Below are 17,361 nucleotides of genomic sequence, written 5' to 3' on the forward strand. Positions count from 1 at the left end.
CAAGATCACCTTCCGAAAATAGCCTCTCAATTTACTGATAAAACCGGTCAATTAGTCCAAGAGCTAGTGTTTTACTTCTGATCGAAAATGTCTAAGTATATGAAACTCGTATCTACTCAGTCACTGTCACAAAATAACACAGGGGGAGGGGAAATAATAAAATAAAAATATAACTTTCAGTTTTATAGTTAAACATAAAAAAATATAGGTTAATAAATAGTACAGTAGATAGGGAATAGGTATCTATCTGAATACATTGGTACCTATTACCTTAACAATTTGGACTTCTATAAAAGACTCTTTCCTATAAATAAGGCATCTTTCAAAAACGTGTTTTGGCACAAAAAAAAGACCATCGAAAATTATGGCCGAAGGGAGACGATTTTTTTCCCCTCTCCATTTTCCATCGCAATCTGGTTATAGTGTGAGGTTAAAGGGACTTTTCAGTCCTGTGTTTATCCTGGCCGTACAAGCGAGGTACTGAGGGTAGGTACCTAAGTCTTTCTTTCAAAAGGAGGGAACGAAAAAAGTTTCATTCCAGGAAATTTTTAATTGAATATCTTTTCTTCCGTGAACACAACAGAGTTGTGGTCGGTTAAGTGGAAATTTTATGAAGCCTAGTGCGTTCAATTAAGATAAGACTTGGTGGAATTCAATTTATGCGGGTAGACATTTCAGAACTTTTTACCTAAGTCTTTCTTTCAAAAGGAGGGGCCGAAAAAAGTTTCATTCCAGGAAATTTTTAATTGAATATCTTTTCTTCCGTGAACACAACAGAGTTGTGGTCGGTTAAGTGGAAATTTTATGAAGCCTAGTGCGTTCAATTAAGATAAGACTTGGTGGAATTCAATTTATGCGGGTAGACATTTCAGAACTTTTTAACTTTAAAGTATCAAGTATCCCATGTATATTTTATTTCTATGTATTTAGAACTAGAGAAATCTTTATGTATTTAAAAGTTAGTGAGTACTTATCCAATTACAGGGTTTTACAGAATGGTAGATTTTTTAAGTTGTTTGATAGAGGGAACTGTAACAAGTAAGGTCATAACGTTCCGAAATCGAAAAGGACAGGATAGCAGAAAGCCAGCCGTTCCGGGGACAAACCTTATTTGTCTAGCATAAAGTTCGCTTCTGGCGGGAATCGATCCCGCGACTTAGAGCTCACAAGGTTTGGTGTTATTGTCCTCATGCATAAAAACCTATTAGTTTCATGTGCAGTGATGTAGTGCCTACACAAAACGGTAGAGAAATGACCTTTTCTTATCTCACCTTGAAAATTGCAAGACAAGAAACTAATGCAGTTTCACAGGATTAGGAAAATTAATTACCTACTACTTACAAGTAGCAAAGTAGGTAAGTACCTACGACATTATTAAGTGCCGCCTTTACCCTTCTCATTTTCAATCGAGCTTTTTACACGGGCTTTGGTCGTTACATAAAAAAAGCTATGTAGGTACTTGAATAACTATTGCACCCTCGATTCCCGACATTAAATAATAAAATAGCAGACCCAACATTGTCCCGTGTGAAAAAGGGGATTAAAAAAAAAATAATGACATATCGTCTCGTCTCTTTGGCAACTTAGTTTCCTGCGCACTTCCCACCAGAAGTCAAAAACACGTGATTGGCCTAGAATCCCACAGTCCCATTTAAGAATTTATTAGAATGAGACTGATTTTTTCAAGTGTATTGGACATAGCTCTAATAGAACTCAGATCGTCACGTAAAGAAAATTTGGAAGCGCCTTTCGATAATTAGATCAAAGGCCTTCCCAATACCTAGCACCCTAAACAGGCCTACACCACTGCATTTCAATATTTCAAAAATCAACGATTCTTTTATGGGATAACTGAGCTTGATTTTCGTTTTGCCTATGAAAAAGAGGAACCATTTATTAATAAAAATAAATAAATAATAAAAAAAAGTAAACAGAAAAAAGTAAAAAAAATAATAAATTGTCAAAAATAATAATAATAAAAAAATCTACGAAAAAAATAGTAGAAATTTTACCAAAAAATTAGCGCAAAAGAATATAGTTTTGGAGGAAAATCTGAATAATTTTCCCAAACCACTGGAGAAAAATACGACGAAAACAAAAGGTAACAGACTGTGCACGCGTTCGCGGAACATTCGCTTGTGAGAAGAATGTGGAGAGAGATCTCGATTCCTTTTTTCTCTCCTCTCCAATCCTGTTGTTCCTCTTTTCTCTATTTTTTCTCGTATTTTTCCTACTTTTTTTTCGACAGATATGTTCTCCTCTTCAGTGCCTAGTTCCACGGTTGTATTGACTAGAGAAAGTCACTAGTGCAGGGCATCCATCTGATCTCGATTCCTTTTTTCTCTCCTCTCCCATCCTGTTGTTCCTCTTTTCTCTATTTTTTCTCGTATTTTTCCTACTTTTTTTCGACAGATATGTTCCTCTTCAGTGCCTAGTTTCACGGTTGTATTGACTAGAGAAAGTCACTAGTGCAGGGCATCCATCTGGTACAGTGAGTTCCATGATTGTAGTGACTAGTAAAAATCACAAATTATTACTATTGTTAACACTTTGTCACTTGTAACTTTTACTAGTTCTGCTAGTCCATACACTCGTGGAATGGGGAACTGATCCGCCAATACAGTGAGTTCCATGATTGTAGTGACTAGTAAAAATCACAAATTATTACTATTGCTAACACTTTGTCACTTGTAACTTTTACTAGTTCTGCTAGTCCATACACTCGTGGAATGGGGAATAGATCCACTATGCAGTATGGAGTCATTTGTGACTTTGTACTATACCAGGGGCCGCCAACCTTTTATGGAAATTTTATGATGACTCGGAGACCCTTGGTGAGAGTGATCCGCCAACCTTTTATGGAAATTTTATGATGACTCGGAGACCCTTGGTGAGCTACCCTTCTGGGAACAAAAAGTTTACGATGTAACGACGTAAATTTTTGGTTCCCTTAAGAGTTGCTCTCAACTTGTGCGACGGTCTGCAAGCTACCAGAAAACTTCCCAGGGGCTACCTATACCTCGCGATCGACTTCAGGTTCATTCTCGGAACGGCAGACTTTCTCCTATCCCGTCTTTCTCTCTTCGATTTCGAGACCAAAAGACTTCCCACTTTCCCCACTATCCCTTACATTACAGTTCCCACTATCAAACATAAAATAAACCATTATTTTAACTAGCTGATAATGATTGTTGGGACAAAAGATGGCATTTTCTTTAACGCCTGCGCCTCCCCTGCTTTCTCTTCTCGCTCTCATTATGAAAAAGCTAGTTGGCTTTTGCTCTACTCTCCCTCATTCATTGTATCTTTCATTTTCATCTAGTTATTATAATAAATAATGAGAAGATCGAGATAAGAGACTTTCTTGTTTTTAAAACGAGAAATCGCTACGATAAGTTTTCTTGAGAAATACGCTTTTTTTTTGTCTAAGACAATTTCTGCCATTTGATATAATGATAAGGTGATAAGGACTTAATGTTCAAAGAAAATGATATAATAAAACTTAAGTAAACCTACATAATAAACAGGGGTTTATCTTGATAAATAATTTATTTTAAAATATGCCTACACAACATTTACAAAACTTACATATAATAAGTTTTCTTGAGAAATACGCTTTTTTCTTTTTTTTTTTTTGTCTAGGACAATTTCTGCCATTTGATATAATGATAAGGTGATAAGGACTTAATGTTCAAAGAAAATGATATAATAAAACTTTCTTTGTAAAAGTAAACCTACATAATAAACAGGGGTTTATCTTGATAAATAATTTATTTTAAAATATGCCTACACAACATTTACAAAACTTACATATATGCATTATCTTCTTTTTAAGTTCTCCTAAAGTCTCCTTCTTTGATAATCTCCAAGTATGGATCTACACCTTTATACAATATTAAAAAAGAAACAGTAAGAAGACATTTTATATACCTAGTGCCCAAGCTTTTAAATATATTACCAATTACACTAACTCGAATACCAAAAATTTTGATAAAAAGATGCCTTGTACCACTATTGAATGAATATATCAAAACAGAAGAATATAATCAAGTATTAAGGAGCTTAGCAAACAATAAATGGTTGAGAATTTCCTTATTAAGGGGTCGCTGATTCAAATCTCAGTCAAAGCACAACATTTTATTCTCCACAATTTTTATTATCTTCAAAGTCCCCTTCTTTGATAATCCCCAAGTAGGTATCTACTTGGCCGGATGCACTCGAGACGTGCAGAAGTACCAAAAGTATTTTTTTAGCAAACAATAAATGGTTGAGAATTTCCTTATTAAGGGGTCGCTGATTCAAATCTCAGTCAAAGCACAACATTTTATTCTCTAAATAAGAATTCGACAAAAACAGTCGTACACTATTGCTGGGGTAAAGTGACTATTTTGAGTCTTTAGTCTCATCTGAGCAGTATACTTAAGCATTACTATCTTGCATAAAATCAGCCTGGATGAGTAAACATTACAGCCAATACAAGACATAGAGAAATAGATGGATGATCTTTAGTCTCATCTGAGCTGTCTGTATACTTAAGCATTACTATCTTGCATAAAATCAGCCTGGATGAGTAAACATTACAGCCAATACAAGACATAGAGAAATAGATGGATGGAAGCACTCAAGCCTTATACCCACTATAGTGCAAGTCATATTTCAGTCACAGTACATTCAACAACTGAATATTTTTACAGGTCACGTAAGCCTTATACCCAATATAGTGCAAGTCATATTTCAGTCACAGTACATTCAACAACTGAATATTTTTACAGGTCATTAAATGGGAGTGAGCATACTGTGAGATGATTGGCAGATGTGAATACTCAAACTAAATTGACCAATCAGAATGATGTAGTGATTAGCACACAGAAGTCAAGTCACAAAATTTACCAAGGTGTATACCCTAGGGGGCCTAGGGCATGACATTTGTGACCAGCATTAAGTCAGGTTGAAAATTCCTTTACTCCCACTTAATTGCCATTAAGAACATTTTGACTATTACAGGTGACAGGTGATTAAATGGGAGTGAACAGTTGATTGGCAGATGTGAATACTCAAACTAAATTAACCAATCAGAATGATGTAGTGATTAGCACACAGAAGTCAAGTCACAAAATTTACCAAGGTGTATACCCTAGGGCATGACATTTGTGACCAGCATTAAGTCAGGTTGAAAATTCCTTTACTCCCACTTAATTGCCATTAAGAACATTTTGACTATACTGAGATAGGAGTGGTACCTACACCATAGTGGGTATTGGGTTTTACGATTCTCTTATCCTGCATGGCAGCTTATGGACTCTCAGGTTGCAGTTTCACTCATTTCTGTATCAGGAGCGTCTTGATCATTATCACCATCATAGAATTCATTAGCTGGATCCACACGCTTGTCCTCTTCAAGCTGAGGATTCTTAATGTCGGGATCCATTTCATCCAGAACAGCCCCGATATCTCTTGTGAATATGTCACCTGAAACATGTTATTGATTATAGGTTGGTTAACTAGGGACCTTATGGTATGCAACACTTTGTAGATCTATGGTCAAATGGTCACAAGCAGACAGAATACCTAAACATCAAATTAAAACTTTTACTTTCTTTTTAAACAGTAAGAAAAGGAGATAGATAGATAAGTGGGAGGGGAGAGGGGGGGGGAGAGAGAGAAAATATAGCATATGAGTACTTTTTTTCCAATAGAGTTTCACCAACTCATACTTACCTATCATATCTTGCATCTGTACACTAGAATTACCTACTACTTACAAGTAGCAAAGTAGGTAAGTACCTACGACATTATTAAGTGCCGCCTTTACCCTTCTCATTTTCAATCGAGCTTTTTACACGGGCTTTGATCGCTACGTAAAAAAAGCTATGTAGGTACTTGAATAACTATTGCACCCTCGATTCCCGACATTAAATAATAAAATAGCAGACCCAACATTGTCCCGTGTGAAAAAGGGGATTAAAAAAAAAATAATGACATATCGTCTCGTCTCTTTGGCAACTTAGTTTCCTGCGCACTTCCCACCAGAAGTCAAAAACACGTGATTGGCCTAGAATCCCACAGTCCCATTTAAGAATTTATTAGAATGAGACTGATTTTTTCAAGTGTATTGGACATAGCTCTAATAGAACTCAGATCGTCACGTAAAGAAAATTTGGAAGCGCCTTTCGATAATTAGATCAAAGGCCTTCCCAATACCTAGCACCCTAAACAGGCCTACACCACTGCATTTCAATATTTCAAAAATCAACGATTCTTTTATGGGATAACTGAGCTTGATTTTCGTTTTGCCTATGAAAAAGAGGAACCATTTATTAATAAAAATAAATAAATAATAAAAAAAAGTAAACAGAAAAAAGTAAAAAAAATAATAAATTGTCAAAAATAATAATAATAAAAAAATCTACGAAAAAAATAGTAGAAATTTTACCAAAAAATTAGCGCAAAAGAATATAGTTTTGGAGGAAAATCTGAATAATTTTCCCAAACCACTGGAGAAAAATACGACGAAAACAAAAGGTAACAGACTGTGCACGCGTTCGCGGAACATTCGCTTGTGAGAAGAATGTGGAGAGAGATCTCGATTCCGTACATTCACCGAGTAATATCTGCCTCCCTCAGCTCCAATCTCATACATGTCACCACTACATGGAAAGAATCCACCTCCATACTTGTGAAAGGATACAGTCATAACTCTATCCGTCAAATAGAAAGCATCTTGGACTCCATCACCATGATGTACATCAATATCAATGTACAAGACTCGTGGATGATATTTCAGCAGTTCTAGAATTGCTATGACAATGTCGTTGACATAACAGAAGCCGGAAGCTTCAGACTTCTTAGCATGATGTAAACCTCCTGACCAGTTGATGGCTATGTCACAGCAGTTATTGTTGAGTTGGATAGCACCTGGAAGAAAAACAATTTTAAATGATAATCTGTGTAAAAGTTAAGACTTGATTGATTTATTGAATACCTGATGTAGAAAGATCTATAAAACTGACACCAGAAAATCTTAAATGATAATCTGTGTAAAAGTTAAGACTTGATTGATTTATTGAATACCTAATGTAGAAAGATCTATAAAATTGACACCAGAAAATTATTTCACCAAACAAAAATGAAAATGAACCTTACCTTCTAAAGAAGCACCTGTGTACATGGAACAAAAATCATAAAGCCCATGAAATATGGGACAATCCTCCCCTGATGCAAATTGACACAAAAACTTGGTATGCTCATGAATCTTGTCAGGGGACACCGTGTGAAGGAAGTCAATGTATTCAGCAGAGTGGAATCTGCACATATCATGATAGCTTGCTTTGTAGGGACGGTAGATCTGCATTTTCTTATGTAGTCCATAGCCAAGAATCAAACTGTTGATGACCGATAGTCTGTGAGGTTTCATAGGATGTTTTGCTCCATAGTGAAAATTCCCAACATCAGGATTATAGAAGTAGGAAACTGTTTTATTCGACATCGTTGTTAAAAGATCAAAAACTGCCTCCTTAAAGGTGTTTTATGTGAAAAGATGAGTTGGGTTGTTGGAATCAGTTTGCGGCGTAAAGAGCTCTAGAATACAGGGATCTTGTTGGCATCGTCAAACACAGATGTAAAAGCCATCTAGGTAATGTGAAAGTCTTTCGGTTCTACAGACACATTCAAGACTAATAAAACAATGGAAAAACTTGGAAATATCAATAAATTTCAAAGTTCTTCACTATAATTTAAACTGAACAGTAAACTTCCGAACAAAATTATATTTGAACTTTTGAGCTTTTTTTCACCCTTTTGTTTTGTTTATTTTCGAGTTACGCACAAAAATCCGCTAGGAGAGCTAGCATTTTTGTTGCCAAGCGTACGTCCTCACTATAATTTAAACTGAACAGTAAACTCTAAACTTCGGAACAAAATTATATTTGAACTTTTGAGCTTTTTTTTCACCCTTTTGTTTTGTTTATTTTCGAGTTACGCACAAAAATCCGCTAGGAGAGCTAGCATTTTTGTTGCCAAGCGTACGTCCGTTGGACATTTGTACGGTAACTCATAAGTGCTCGTACGGATTAACATTTCGATATTGAAGTACGCTTTGGGGCTTTGGCAGATCGCATCAGACGAGACGAGACGATTGAAATGTTCCACTATTTCTTTGGTCAGGTACAGCAAAAAGCCCACCTCTGTAGCTGAGTGGTCAAGAGCACTGACTCTCAACCTGGATGTGCTGGGTTCGGATCCTGGCCAGGACGGTAATTTTCTGACAGAACTTTTCCGTTCTTGGATAGGCATGGATATAAAAGAATGAGCCATGAAGTAAAATAAATAGTAACATTAGCAATTTTAAAATAAAATAAGAACCTAAGGTAGAGAAAAAAAATCTTTGAAAATTTTGAAATGGTGACAGGCTGGAAAAAAGGAGGCTGAAAATAACCAGAAAAAGTTCGTGTAAGTAGGTAATTAAATAAATAAAATATTGTCCGATTACTTCAAAGTCCTACTTATGTACGGTAATGTTCTTGATGCCTTACTTATGTACGGTAAATTTCTTTGAAGCCCTACTTATGTGCGGTAATGTTCTTGATGCCCTACTTATGTACGGAAATACCCATCATCATTGATGACATCAGGCAACACTGGATAATGTACACAAATTTTTATTTCCTGAGGAGGCTGAAAATAACCAGAAAAAGTTCGTGTAAGTAGGTAAAATAAATAAAATATTGTCCGATTACTTCAAAGCCCTACTTATGTACGGTAATGTTCTTGATGCCTTACTTATGTACGGTAAATTTCTTCAAAGCCCTACTTATGTGCGGTAATGTTCTTGATGCCCTACTTATGTACGGAAATACCCATAATCATTGATGACATCAGGCAACACTGGATAATGTACACAAATTTTTATTTCCTGACTGATAAATAAATGTAGGTTCTTGAAATATTAATTTTAATTGCTTTTTCAACAATAAAATGATGTGTCAAACAAGTGATTAATCCCTTTTCACCATGACATAGTACCCTAGAAGCTAAGAAATTCATTGATCAAATATTCTACTTAATTATTCTGTTTTTATATCTACCTACTTACTGCTTCACCATCCAATATGTTACCGAACATAGGTAAGTGATATCTATAATGCTATCAAAGATTCAACAAGTAAACCAAGATGTTAGAAGATTACTTGTTTTCCTTGGAGAGAACTTAAAATGGTTGCATCATGTTGTATTCAATGTTACCTACTTCTAATCTTTCCAAGTTTGTAATCAATGTGACAAATAGTGTAATAAGCAAAGGGAAGTATGGACAAATTGGGTTTGTAGTCTGGCCAAAATTCTTCATAGTTATTTTTTTATTTTTTATTTATATAGTTATTGAATGCTTCCTTAGTATGTACCAAGGTTTCTACTTTCTACCTAATGTGATGTGTATTTCTAAACAGCCACAGTACCTAGGTACGTGTCTTATCTATCTTCGTAGATTCGTAGTAGCTTAACCCATCCTTTAGGGCTGTTTGCCCCTACACCTAAGCCTCGGAGTGGGCTTTTTGTGTTTGGAGTAATGGAACTCTCTTACCAAAGTTCTTATCCCAAAATTGATAGACAGGCTAAGAAAAATTCTAAGATCATGTTTGTCAAGGGTAGAAATGAAACCCTAGACCTAGTGATTACAAGGCAGGCTCACTAGGGTTGCATGAAGAAGAATGGTGCTGAAAATTGCATCTGCTTATATTTACAGGTAACACAGCAACCAGCATGACATTGAAACTGTTCTACTTAACCTTATGCATTATCTACCTACATCAGTTTATCAATGCTCTTCCTGTTCAACAAAAGCAACCCTCTCCACAGAGGTTTGCAGATGAGGAGTTTGACAAGATGACAGCCAATGAATCAATCAATGAAATCAACAATAATGAACACCATGAAGGTCAGTGGTGTACATTATATACTTTGCCTGAAACATTGTTTGGCATTCTATAAAATGCCTAGGGAAATTGTGAAATTTGAATAATTTCATGAATTTATTGCCTGGTCAATTTAGCCTTTCTATAGAATACCCAGGTATTCCACAGAATGCTGGTAACATATAGATTTTTTGAACCCCTTCCACAAGTTCTTGGCTGGACCTCCCTATGGTTTAATAGTGGATTGGGTGGGGGTGACAGAAGCTCAGAATTTGAAGCATATTAAGTAGTACTTATTTCTTTCATATCACTACATTTGTGAACCCCCTAAAGAGGCTTTGGGGGTGGAAAATACATCAGTGATGAAGGTAAACAATATCTTATACTCTAAGGCTGCAGTAGTCCCCAACCTAAAATAAATAAATAGGGTTCCACATATTATGGTACCTACACCATAGTGGGTATTGGGTTTTACGATTCTCTTATCCTGCATGGCAGCTGATGGACTCTCAGGTTGCAGTTTCACTCATTTCTGTATCGGGAGCGTCTTGATCATTATCACCATCATAGAATTCATTAGCTGGATCCACACGCTTGTCCTCTTCAAGCTGAGGATTCTTAATGTCGGGATCCATTTCATCCAGAACAGCCCCGATATCTCTTGTGAATACGTCACCTGAAACATGTTATTGATTATAGGTTGGTTAACTAGGGACCTTATGGTATACAACACTTTGTAGATCTATGGTCAAATGGTCACAAGCAGACAGAATACCTAAACATCAAATTAAAACTTTTACTTTCTTTTTAAACAGTGTCACCTGAAACATGTTATTGATTATAGGTTGGTTAACTAGGGACCTTATGGTATGCAACACTTTGTAGATCTATGGTCAAATGGTCACAAGCAGACAGAATACCTAAACATCAAATTAAAACTTTTACTTTCTTTTTAAACAGTAAGAAAAGGAGATAGATAGATAAGTGGGAGGGGAGAGGGGGGGGGAGAGAGAGAAAATATAGCATATGAGTACTTTTTTTCCAATAGAGTTTCACCAACTCATACTTACCTATCATATCTTGCATCTGTACACTAGGAGAGAAAGCTACCATTTTCAAATTATCGTACACAGTTTTTGTAATGAGTTCCAGATACTGTTTGCTATTAGCATTGTCATGCTTGTGAACAAACTCCGGATGTAAATTATAGTCAGGCTGGAAGAAATCTTTGTAGAGAGAATCGGGAATGTCATTGGAAATTTCTTCGTTGACCAAAAGTGAAGTCTCATAGGTCCAACAGCGGGCAACATTTCTCAGTGTGTATCTGAAAATAAACAATGTGTAAAGTTAGAAATTTAGTTGAAGACATGTCAAACATTTAGATGTCTATTTAATGGGTAGCAACAATGTTGTGAGCAAGTTTTTTGACACCAGTAGATCTGTCAAGACAATGAGAGTTGTGGGAAAGTTGGAAACAACTAATACCCAGAATCATCATAATCTAATACTAGATTTACTTTTGTTCAAATACCTACCTAACTAGAGTAGATACTACTTATTATTGATCACATAAACAACCTATGTAAGGAAATATCTTGAACTTGCAAATACCTACCTAGAAGTAAAAATAAAAAACTTACCCTCCCCCACCAAGTACAAGCAGAGGTACATTAAGGTCTCGGACAAATTTGACACACTCCCCATGACCCTTGGTAGTCAATGAGAACTGCCCCAATCTGTCATGAGATAGGGGTAGAAATTTAGTTGAAGAAATGTCAAACATTTAGATGTCTATTAATGGGTAGCAACAATGTTGTGAGCAAGTTTTTTGACACCAGTAGAGCTGTCAAGACATTGAGAGTTGTGGGAAAGTTGGAAAGATTAATACCCAGAATCATCATAATTTAATACTAGATTTTCTTTTGTTCAAATACCTACCTAACTAGAGTAGATACTACTTAGGTAATTATTGATGACAGAAACAACCTATGTAAGGAAATATGTTGAACTTGCAAATACCTACCTAGAAGTAAAAGTAAAAAAAACTTACCCTCCCCCACCAAGTACAAGCAGGGGTACATTAAGGTCTCGGACAAATTTGACACACTCCCCATGACCCTTGGTAGTCAATGAGAACTGCCCCAATCTGTCATGAGATAGGGTCCACATATTCCATAGGTAAGTGTGTACCAGGTAGGTACCTACTAAAATGCTATCTATGTAGAAACAAATCTTTTGGATAAGAGTGGTAAACAATGGTCAGCAAATTTCTGATTTCTAAATGACAGAAATCAGATCCATTACATTCTAATCTTTCCTGTTACAGGTGGAAATGGTAACATGGCTGAGGATCTGATTTCCAAATGACAGAAATCAGATCCATCACACTTTAATCTTTCCTGTTACAGGTGGAAATGGTAACATGGCTGAGGAATTGGGAATTGAATACAATCGCTACCTGAACGAAGTTGTGGAAGCACTGGAAAGTGATCCTGAATTTCGGAAAAAGCTGGAAAATGCCAGTGAAGCTGACATTAGATCAGGTAAGATTACTGTGCAGGTAGAAGGAAAATTATCTGAAGACAGAATATTTGTTTTATATTTTACTTCAAGATATGTACTTTGTTATAGTTTCCTGAGTTATACACATAGGTATGTAGGTATAAACATTTTTACTTTCTATTGCCCTTATGTAATGAGAAAGTATTGCAATTGGTCCATTTTTTTTCCACCTTACAGCTTCCATTTCCAAAATGAGTTCCTGAGAGATATGGTATTTCAGTTCACAACATTCAAGGCTACTTCAAAACTAGGTACTAGTTACATCTACTTAATTCCTGATATCTTTTCTTGTTCCAGGTAAAATTGCCCAAGAGCTCGAGTATGTCAACCATCAGGTCCGCTCTAAACTGGATGAGCTTAAGAGGACCGAGTTAGATCGATTGCGAGAGTTGGCCAAACGTCAGTATGAACTGAGCGAAGGTAAAGCCGTGCCTGATGCCCCCGGACATGTGGACCATAACAATCCTCACTCATTCGAAATCAATGATTTGCACAAACTGATTGTTCAGGTGAGCGAAAAAATGAGTGAGAGTGGAAGGGAAAAGAAATAGGGCCGCCTGGAAGAGACTGACAAAAAACACTGGAATCACATAAGGAAGAGACAAGACAAGACTGACAAGAACCACAAGCCTGGAAGAGACAAGAAACAAGACCCTATTTAGATAAAAAAAAAGGCTAGGAAGAAGAAGAGAAGAGAGAGAAAAAAAAAATAAAGTGAAAGAGACAAGCAAAGAAAGACAGGTCCACAGGACAGTGAGAGAACATACGTTGTTTGTTCTGCCCGAGAAGGACCAAAAGGCCCTCTTTAAGTGGTTTGATGGAGGAAACTGTAATTGCTAAGGGCTTATCGTCCCGAAAACGAACCTTATTGGCCTGGAATAAAATCCACTCCGGGCGGGAATCGAACGAGCGACCTAACACTTCAAGGAGGGTCCTTTTCTAGCAGTACTTAACAGACAGTTTTTGATCGATCTTTGTGTTTCAGGTGACAAATGATCTGGCAGAGGCCGACAGAAAGAGTGAGAGAACATACGTTGTTTGTTCTGCCCGAGGAGGATCAAAAGACCCTCTTTTTAGGTGGTTTGATGGAGGGAACTGTAACTGCTAAGGGCTTATCGTCCCGAAAACGAACCTTATCGGTCTAGAATAAAATCCGCCCCGGGCGGGAATCGAACGAGCGACCTAACACTTCAAGGAAGGTCCTTTTCTAGCAGTACTTAACAGACAGTTTTTGATCGATCTTTGTGTTTCAGGTGACAAATGATCTGGCAGAGGCCGACAGAAAGAGGAGAGAACTATTCAAAGAGTATGAACTACAGAAAAGATACGAGAGGGATCAGAAGCTATCACTCATGACCGATCAAGAGAAAGAGGAATTCCTCAAGAAAGAGGCCGAGGAAATCCGCAAGAGAAAGAGCAACATTGACAAAGCTGATGTAAGTGCAAGCATGCTTTCAATAAACAAGGGGAGAAATGCTAAGAAGTTGTTTATACCTCAACAAACATACTTAACGTCCAGAGTTAAAGCGCTCATTGAGAAAAAAAAAAAAAAAAACCTAAGTAACGTTAACTAATGGCCAGGTCCACAAAGTGAGATTAAACTCTGATATTTATTTACACGGTAAGCAATATGATTGATTGTCTGAATTTTTTTAAAATAATCCAATCAGTTTGCTTAAGCCAAAAGTTAAATTAAACAGAGTTCAAACTCACTTTGTGGATCTGACCATACGATGTGCGTCAGTGTTGCGCGTCGCGTCACTTTGAATTCTTTATGTTTGTCTATTGTATGTAGGAGACTTTATAGCAGAACGGAATGCGAATCTTGGAGTACTCAAGATGCTAATGAGTAAGGTTCTAATCTGGTAAATTTCTCAGGATTTTCTACTTTGACATTTCAGGTGCATCATCCGGGGAGCAAGAAACAATTGGAGGAAGTATGGCAAGAACAAGATCATATGGGCAACACCGAATTCAATCCAAAGGCTTTCTTTGCTATGCATGGTAAGAGACAATGAACAATTCTTACTAGTAAGGTTCTGTTTCAAATTTGATCTCTGTATCTTTTGAATCTTTTCTAGAGTATTTTAGAGAAGACTAGGATCGTTTTTTGGCCAAAACAGCCTTTGGACATCAGAAGTAAAGTCTTTTAAACTCAATTAGAAATCTCATTAAATTTGGTTTGGAAGAGTCGATTAGAGTTAGTTTCTATTTACGATGGTCTTCTTTCGAGGAAAAGTTGACCATATTTTAGAGGAGGCGGTGATTTTTTTCCATTCGGATTTTACTCGTTGGACCTTGGATAAATTTTAGGTATAGGTATGTAAATGTAACTATAACTAAGCACGTCTCATCAATAAGTATAACACACCTATATGTACCTATGTAGATTTGCAGATAGCAACTTATTAATTTAAATTCCTACCTCTGTTTTCCTCTTTCCCAAGAATCTCCTTAAGCCTAAATCCCAATTAAAACAAGGAAAAGAAAAGAAAAACACACACCCATATTAACATTTTTTACAAAACAAATTTAATTATGTATTACAGCCACCAAGGGGCCCTGGACTAGGTACAGATTCATGTTTCGACATTTGATCGTGCTCGGAGCATGCTCAGGCACAGTTTCCAAACATTCTCAAAAGTCAACATACATTTCAACATGATCCTGTAGCCCTGGGCCTAAAGTTTGAGCAATTAATCTTAACAATATACCTAATGATGGAACAACTTCTTGTTCTAAGCTGACAGTTGTACAATTGTACATATGTAAACAGAGTAAGTCAGCTCCCATGGCGTAGTGGTTACTGCGCTCGCCTTGCACGCGGGAGACCCGGGTATACTCCTTCATCTTATAAACGTATTTGTGTGTCAGATCTGGATGGGAATCACGTGTGGGATGAGGAGGAGGTGAAGATGTTATTCCTGAAGGAGCTGGACAAGATGTACAAGGAGGGAATGCCACAGAATGATCTGATGGAGAGAGCCGAGGAGATGGAGCGGATGAGAGAGCATGTGTTCAAGGAGGCAGATGTCAACAGAGATCGTCTGATCAGGTGAGAATCGAGGAGATATAGGGAGGCTTCTATGGTTAAGATTACTTTAAGTATGTACAATTGTACATATGTAAACAGAGTAAGTCAGCTCCCATGGCGTAGTGGTTACTGCGCTCGCCTTGCACGCGGGAGACCCGGGTTCGATTCCCGGCGGGGTCAAGAAATTTGTATCATGCAAATGATTGATTCCGTGACGGGCTGTTGCGGGGCCCACTTAGCCTCGTGAGGAAAATGAGTAGCTATGACATATAAATGCGCATAGCGACCGGTGCCAGCATGGTAGGTAAACATTGGGCTGCAGTGAGCACCAAAGTTGTGACATAATAACACAAATAGGATTATTGAGATATTGGGAAAATCCTACAATGCTGCAGTGAGCACCAAAGTTGTGACATAATAACACAAACTTAATTATTGTGATATTGGGAGAATCCTACAATGCTGCAGTGAGCACCAAAGTTGTGACATACTAACACAAAGAAACTGCATTTACATATGTAAACAGAGTAAAAACTATCAAGTTGCCCGTGCTTCGCCACGAAAAATTGATCATACCTCGAAATCGGTACACCTAGAACATATTAGGAATAGTCTTCCCAAATTTCAGTTTCCTAGATATTGGGAGAATCCTACAATGCTGCAGAGAGCACCAAAGTTGTGACATACTAACACAAAGAAACTGCATTTACATATGTAAACAGAGTAAAAACTATCAAGTTGTCCGTGCTTCGCCACGAAAAATTGATCATACCTCGAAATCGGTACACCTAGAACATATTAGGAATAGTCTTCCCAAATTTCAGTTTCCTAGGTCTTGGGGTTCTATAGATAGTGTGATTAGTGTGTGAATGAGTGAATGGTTCTCGCTTTTGTTGTGTTATAGTGAAGATTATTTAGATATAAAACACGGAGTCAAACAGCTGGCATGTAGGTAATGTATCCAGAACACACTGGCGTAATTTCCACGTTGTATCACTTCTTTATTTGAGAGTTCTTACAAGAAAGTTTAAATTCTCATCTTGATTTGTGATTTTTCCCCAGCTGGGAGGAATTCCTGGAGATGACCCGTCGCCAGGAGTTTAACCAGGACCCAGGATGGAAACCCATTGATCAGGAGCAGGTATATTCGCAGGCTGAGGTCGAGGCTTATGAGAGACAACGACAGGCGGAAGTAGATAGGTTGGTGCGCGAAGGGAAAATCCCCTCCATACCTCCTCAGTATGCCCACTATGGACATGTAAGTTCCCCTTTTCTTAATTTGCCAAACTAAGGATATGATTTCCAGGGGACTCTAGTTTACCTCCAAAACTTGATGCAGTAACTCATCGGAAATATTAGAATACATTTCAAAGTATGTAAATGAACTGTTGAACCACTAAAGTCACCGAAACATTCCAATGTTGAGAAAATCTAATCGAATCACAAATTTACAGAGACGTCCATCCAGGTGGTAAAATTTAATCTGGAAGACATTTTGTTCTTAAAATGCCGTATCTAGCTGCAAATATTCTCTCTGTTCTATTTCAGCCTCAGCAGCAATATCATCCTGGTCAAGGTCAACCCGTGCCTCATCCCAACATGCCCCAACCTATAGCTATGGCATTTTAAGAACAAAATGTCTTCCAGATTAAATTTTACCATTTGGATGGACGTCTCTGTAAATTTGTGATTCGATTAGATTTTCTCACCATTGGAATGTTTCGGTGACTTTAGTGGTTCAACAGTTCATTTACATATTTTGAAATGTATTCTAATATTTCCGATGAGTTACTGCATTAAGTTTTGGAGGTAAACTAGAGTCCCCTGGAAATCATATCCTTAGTTTGGCAAATTAAG

General features: G+C 37.1%; 2 protein-coding genes across 2 annotated transcripts; one reads left to right on the top strand and one right to left on the bottom strand.

Moving 5' to 3' along the window:
• Nucleotides 1–5,001: 5,001 nt before the first annotated feature.
• On the bottom strand, nucleotides 5,002–7,807 carry LOC103519313 (histone deacetylase 3-like). Its single transcript, XM_026830856.1, has 4 exons — nucleotides 7,144–7,807; nucleotides 6,418–6,915; nucleotides 5,719–5,754; nucleotides 5,002–5,469 (listed from the first exon to the last, which is right to left on the bottom strand). Exons 1-4 carry the CDS (start codon nucleotides 7,484–7,486, stop codon nucleotides 5,303–5,305), a joined length of 1,044 nt encoding a protein of 347 aa, XP_026686657.1. The 5' UTR covers nucleotides 7,487–7,807; the 3' UTR covers nucleotides 5,002–5,302.
• Nucleotides 7,808–8,912: 1,105 nt separating this feature from the next.
• Nucleotides 8,913–17,133, top strand: LOC103519314 (nucleobindin-2). The gene is made up of 9 exons (XM_008484396.3): nucleotides 8,913–9,123; nucleotides 9,740–9,931; nucleotides 12,317–12,451; nucleotides 12,768–12,979; nucleotides 13,724–13,906; nucleotides 14,372–14,474; nucleotides 15,345–15,525; nucleotides 16,567–16,762; nucleotides 17,053–17,133. Exons 1-9 carry the CDS (start codon nucleotides 9,108–9,110, stop codon nucleotides 17,131–17,133), a joined length of 1,299 nt encoding a protein of 432 aa, XP_008482618.1. The 5' UTR covers nucleotides 8,913–9,107.
• The last annotated feature ends 228 nt before the right edge of the window (nucleotides 17,134–17,361 follow it).

The sequence above is a fragment of the Diaphorina citri genome, unplaced genomic scaffold, assembly GCF_000475195.1.
Source record: "Diaphorina citri unplaced genomic scaffold, Diaci psyllid genome assembly version 1.1 scaffold2660, whole genome shotgun sequence".
NCBI lineage: Eukaryota > Metazoa > Arthropoda > Insecta > Hemiptera > Psyllidae > Diaphorina > Diaphorina citri.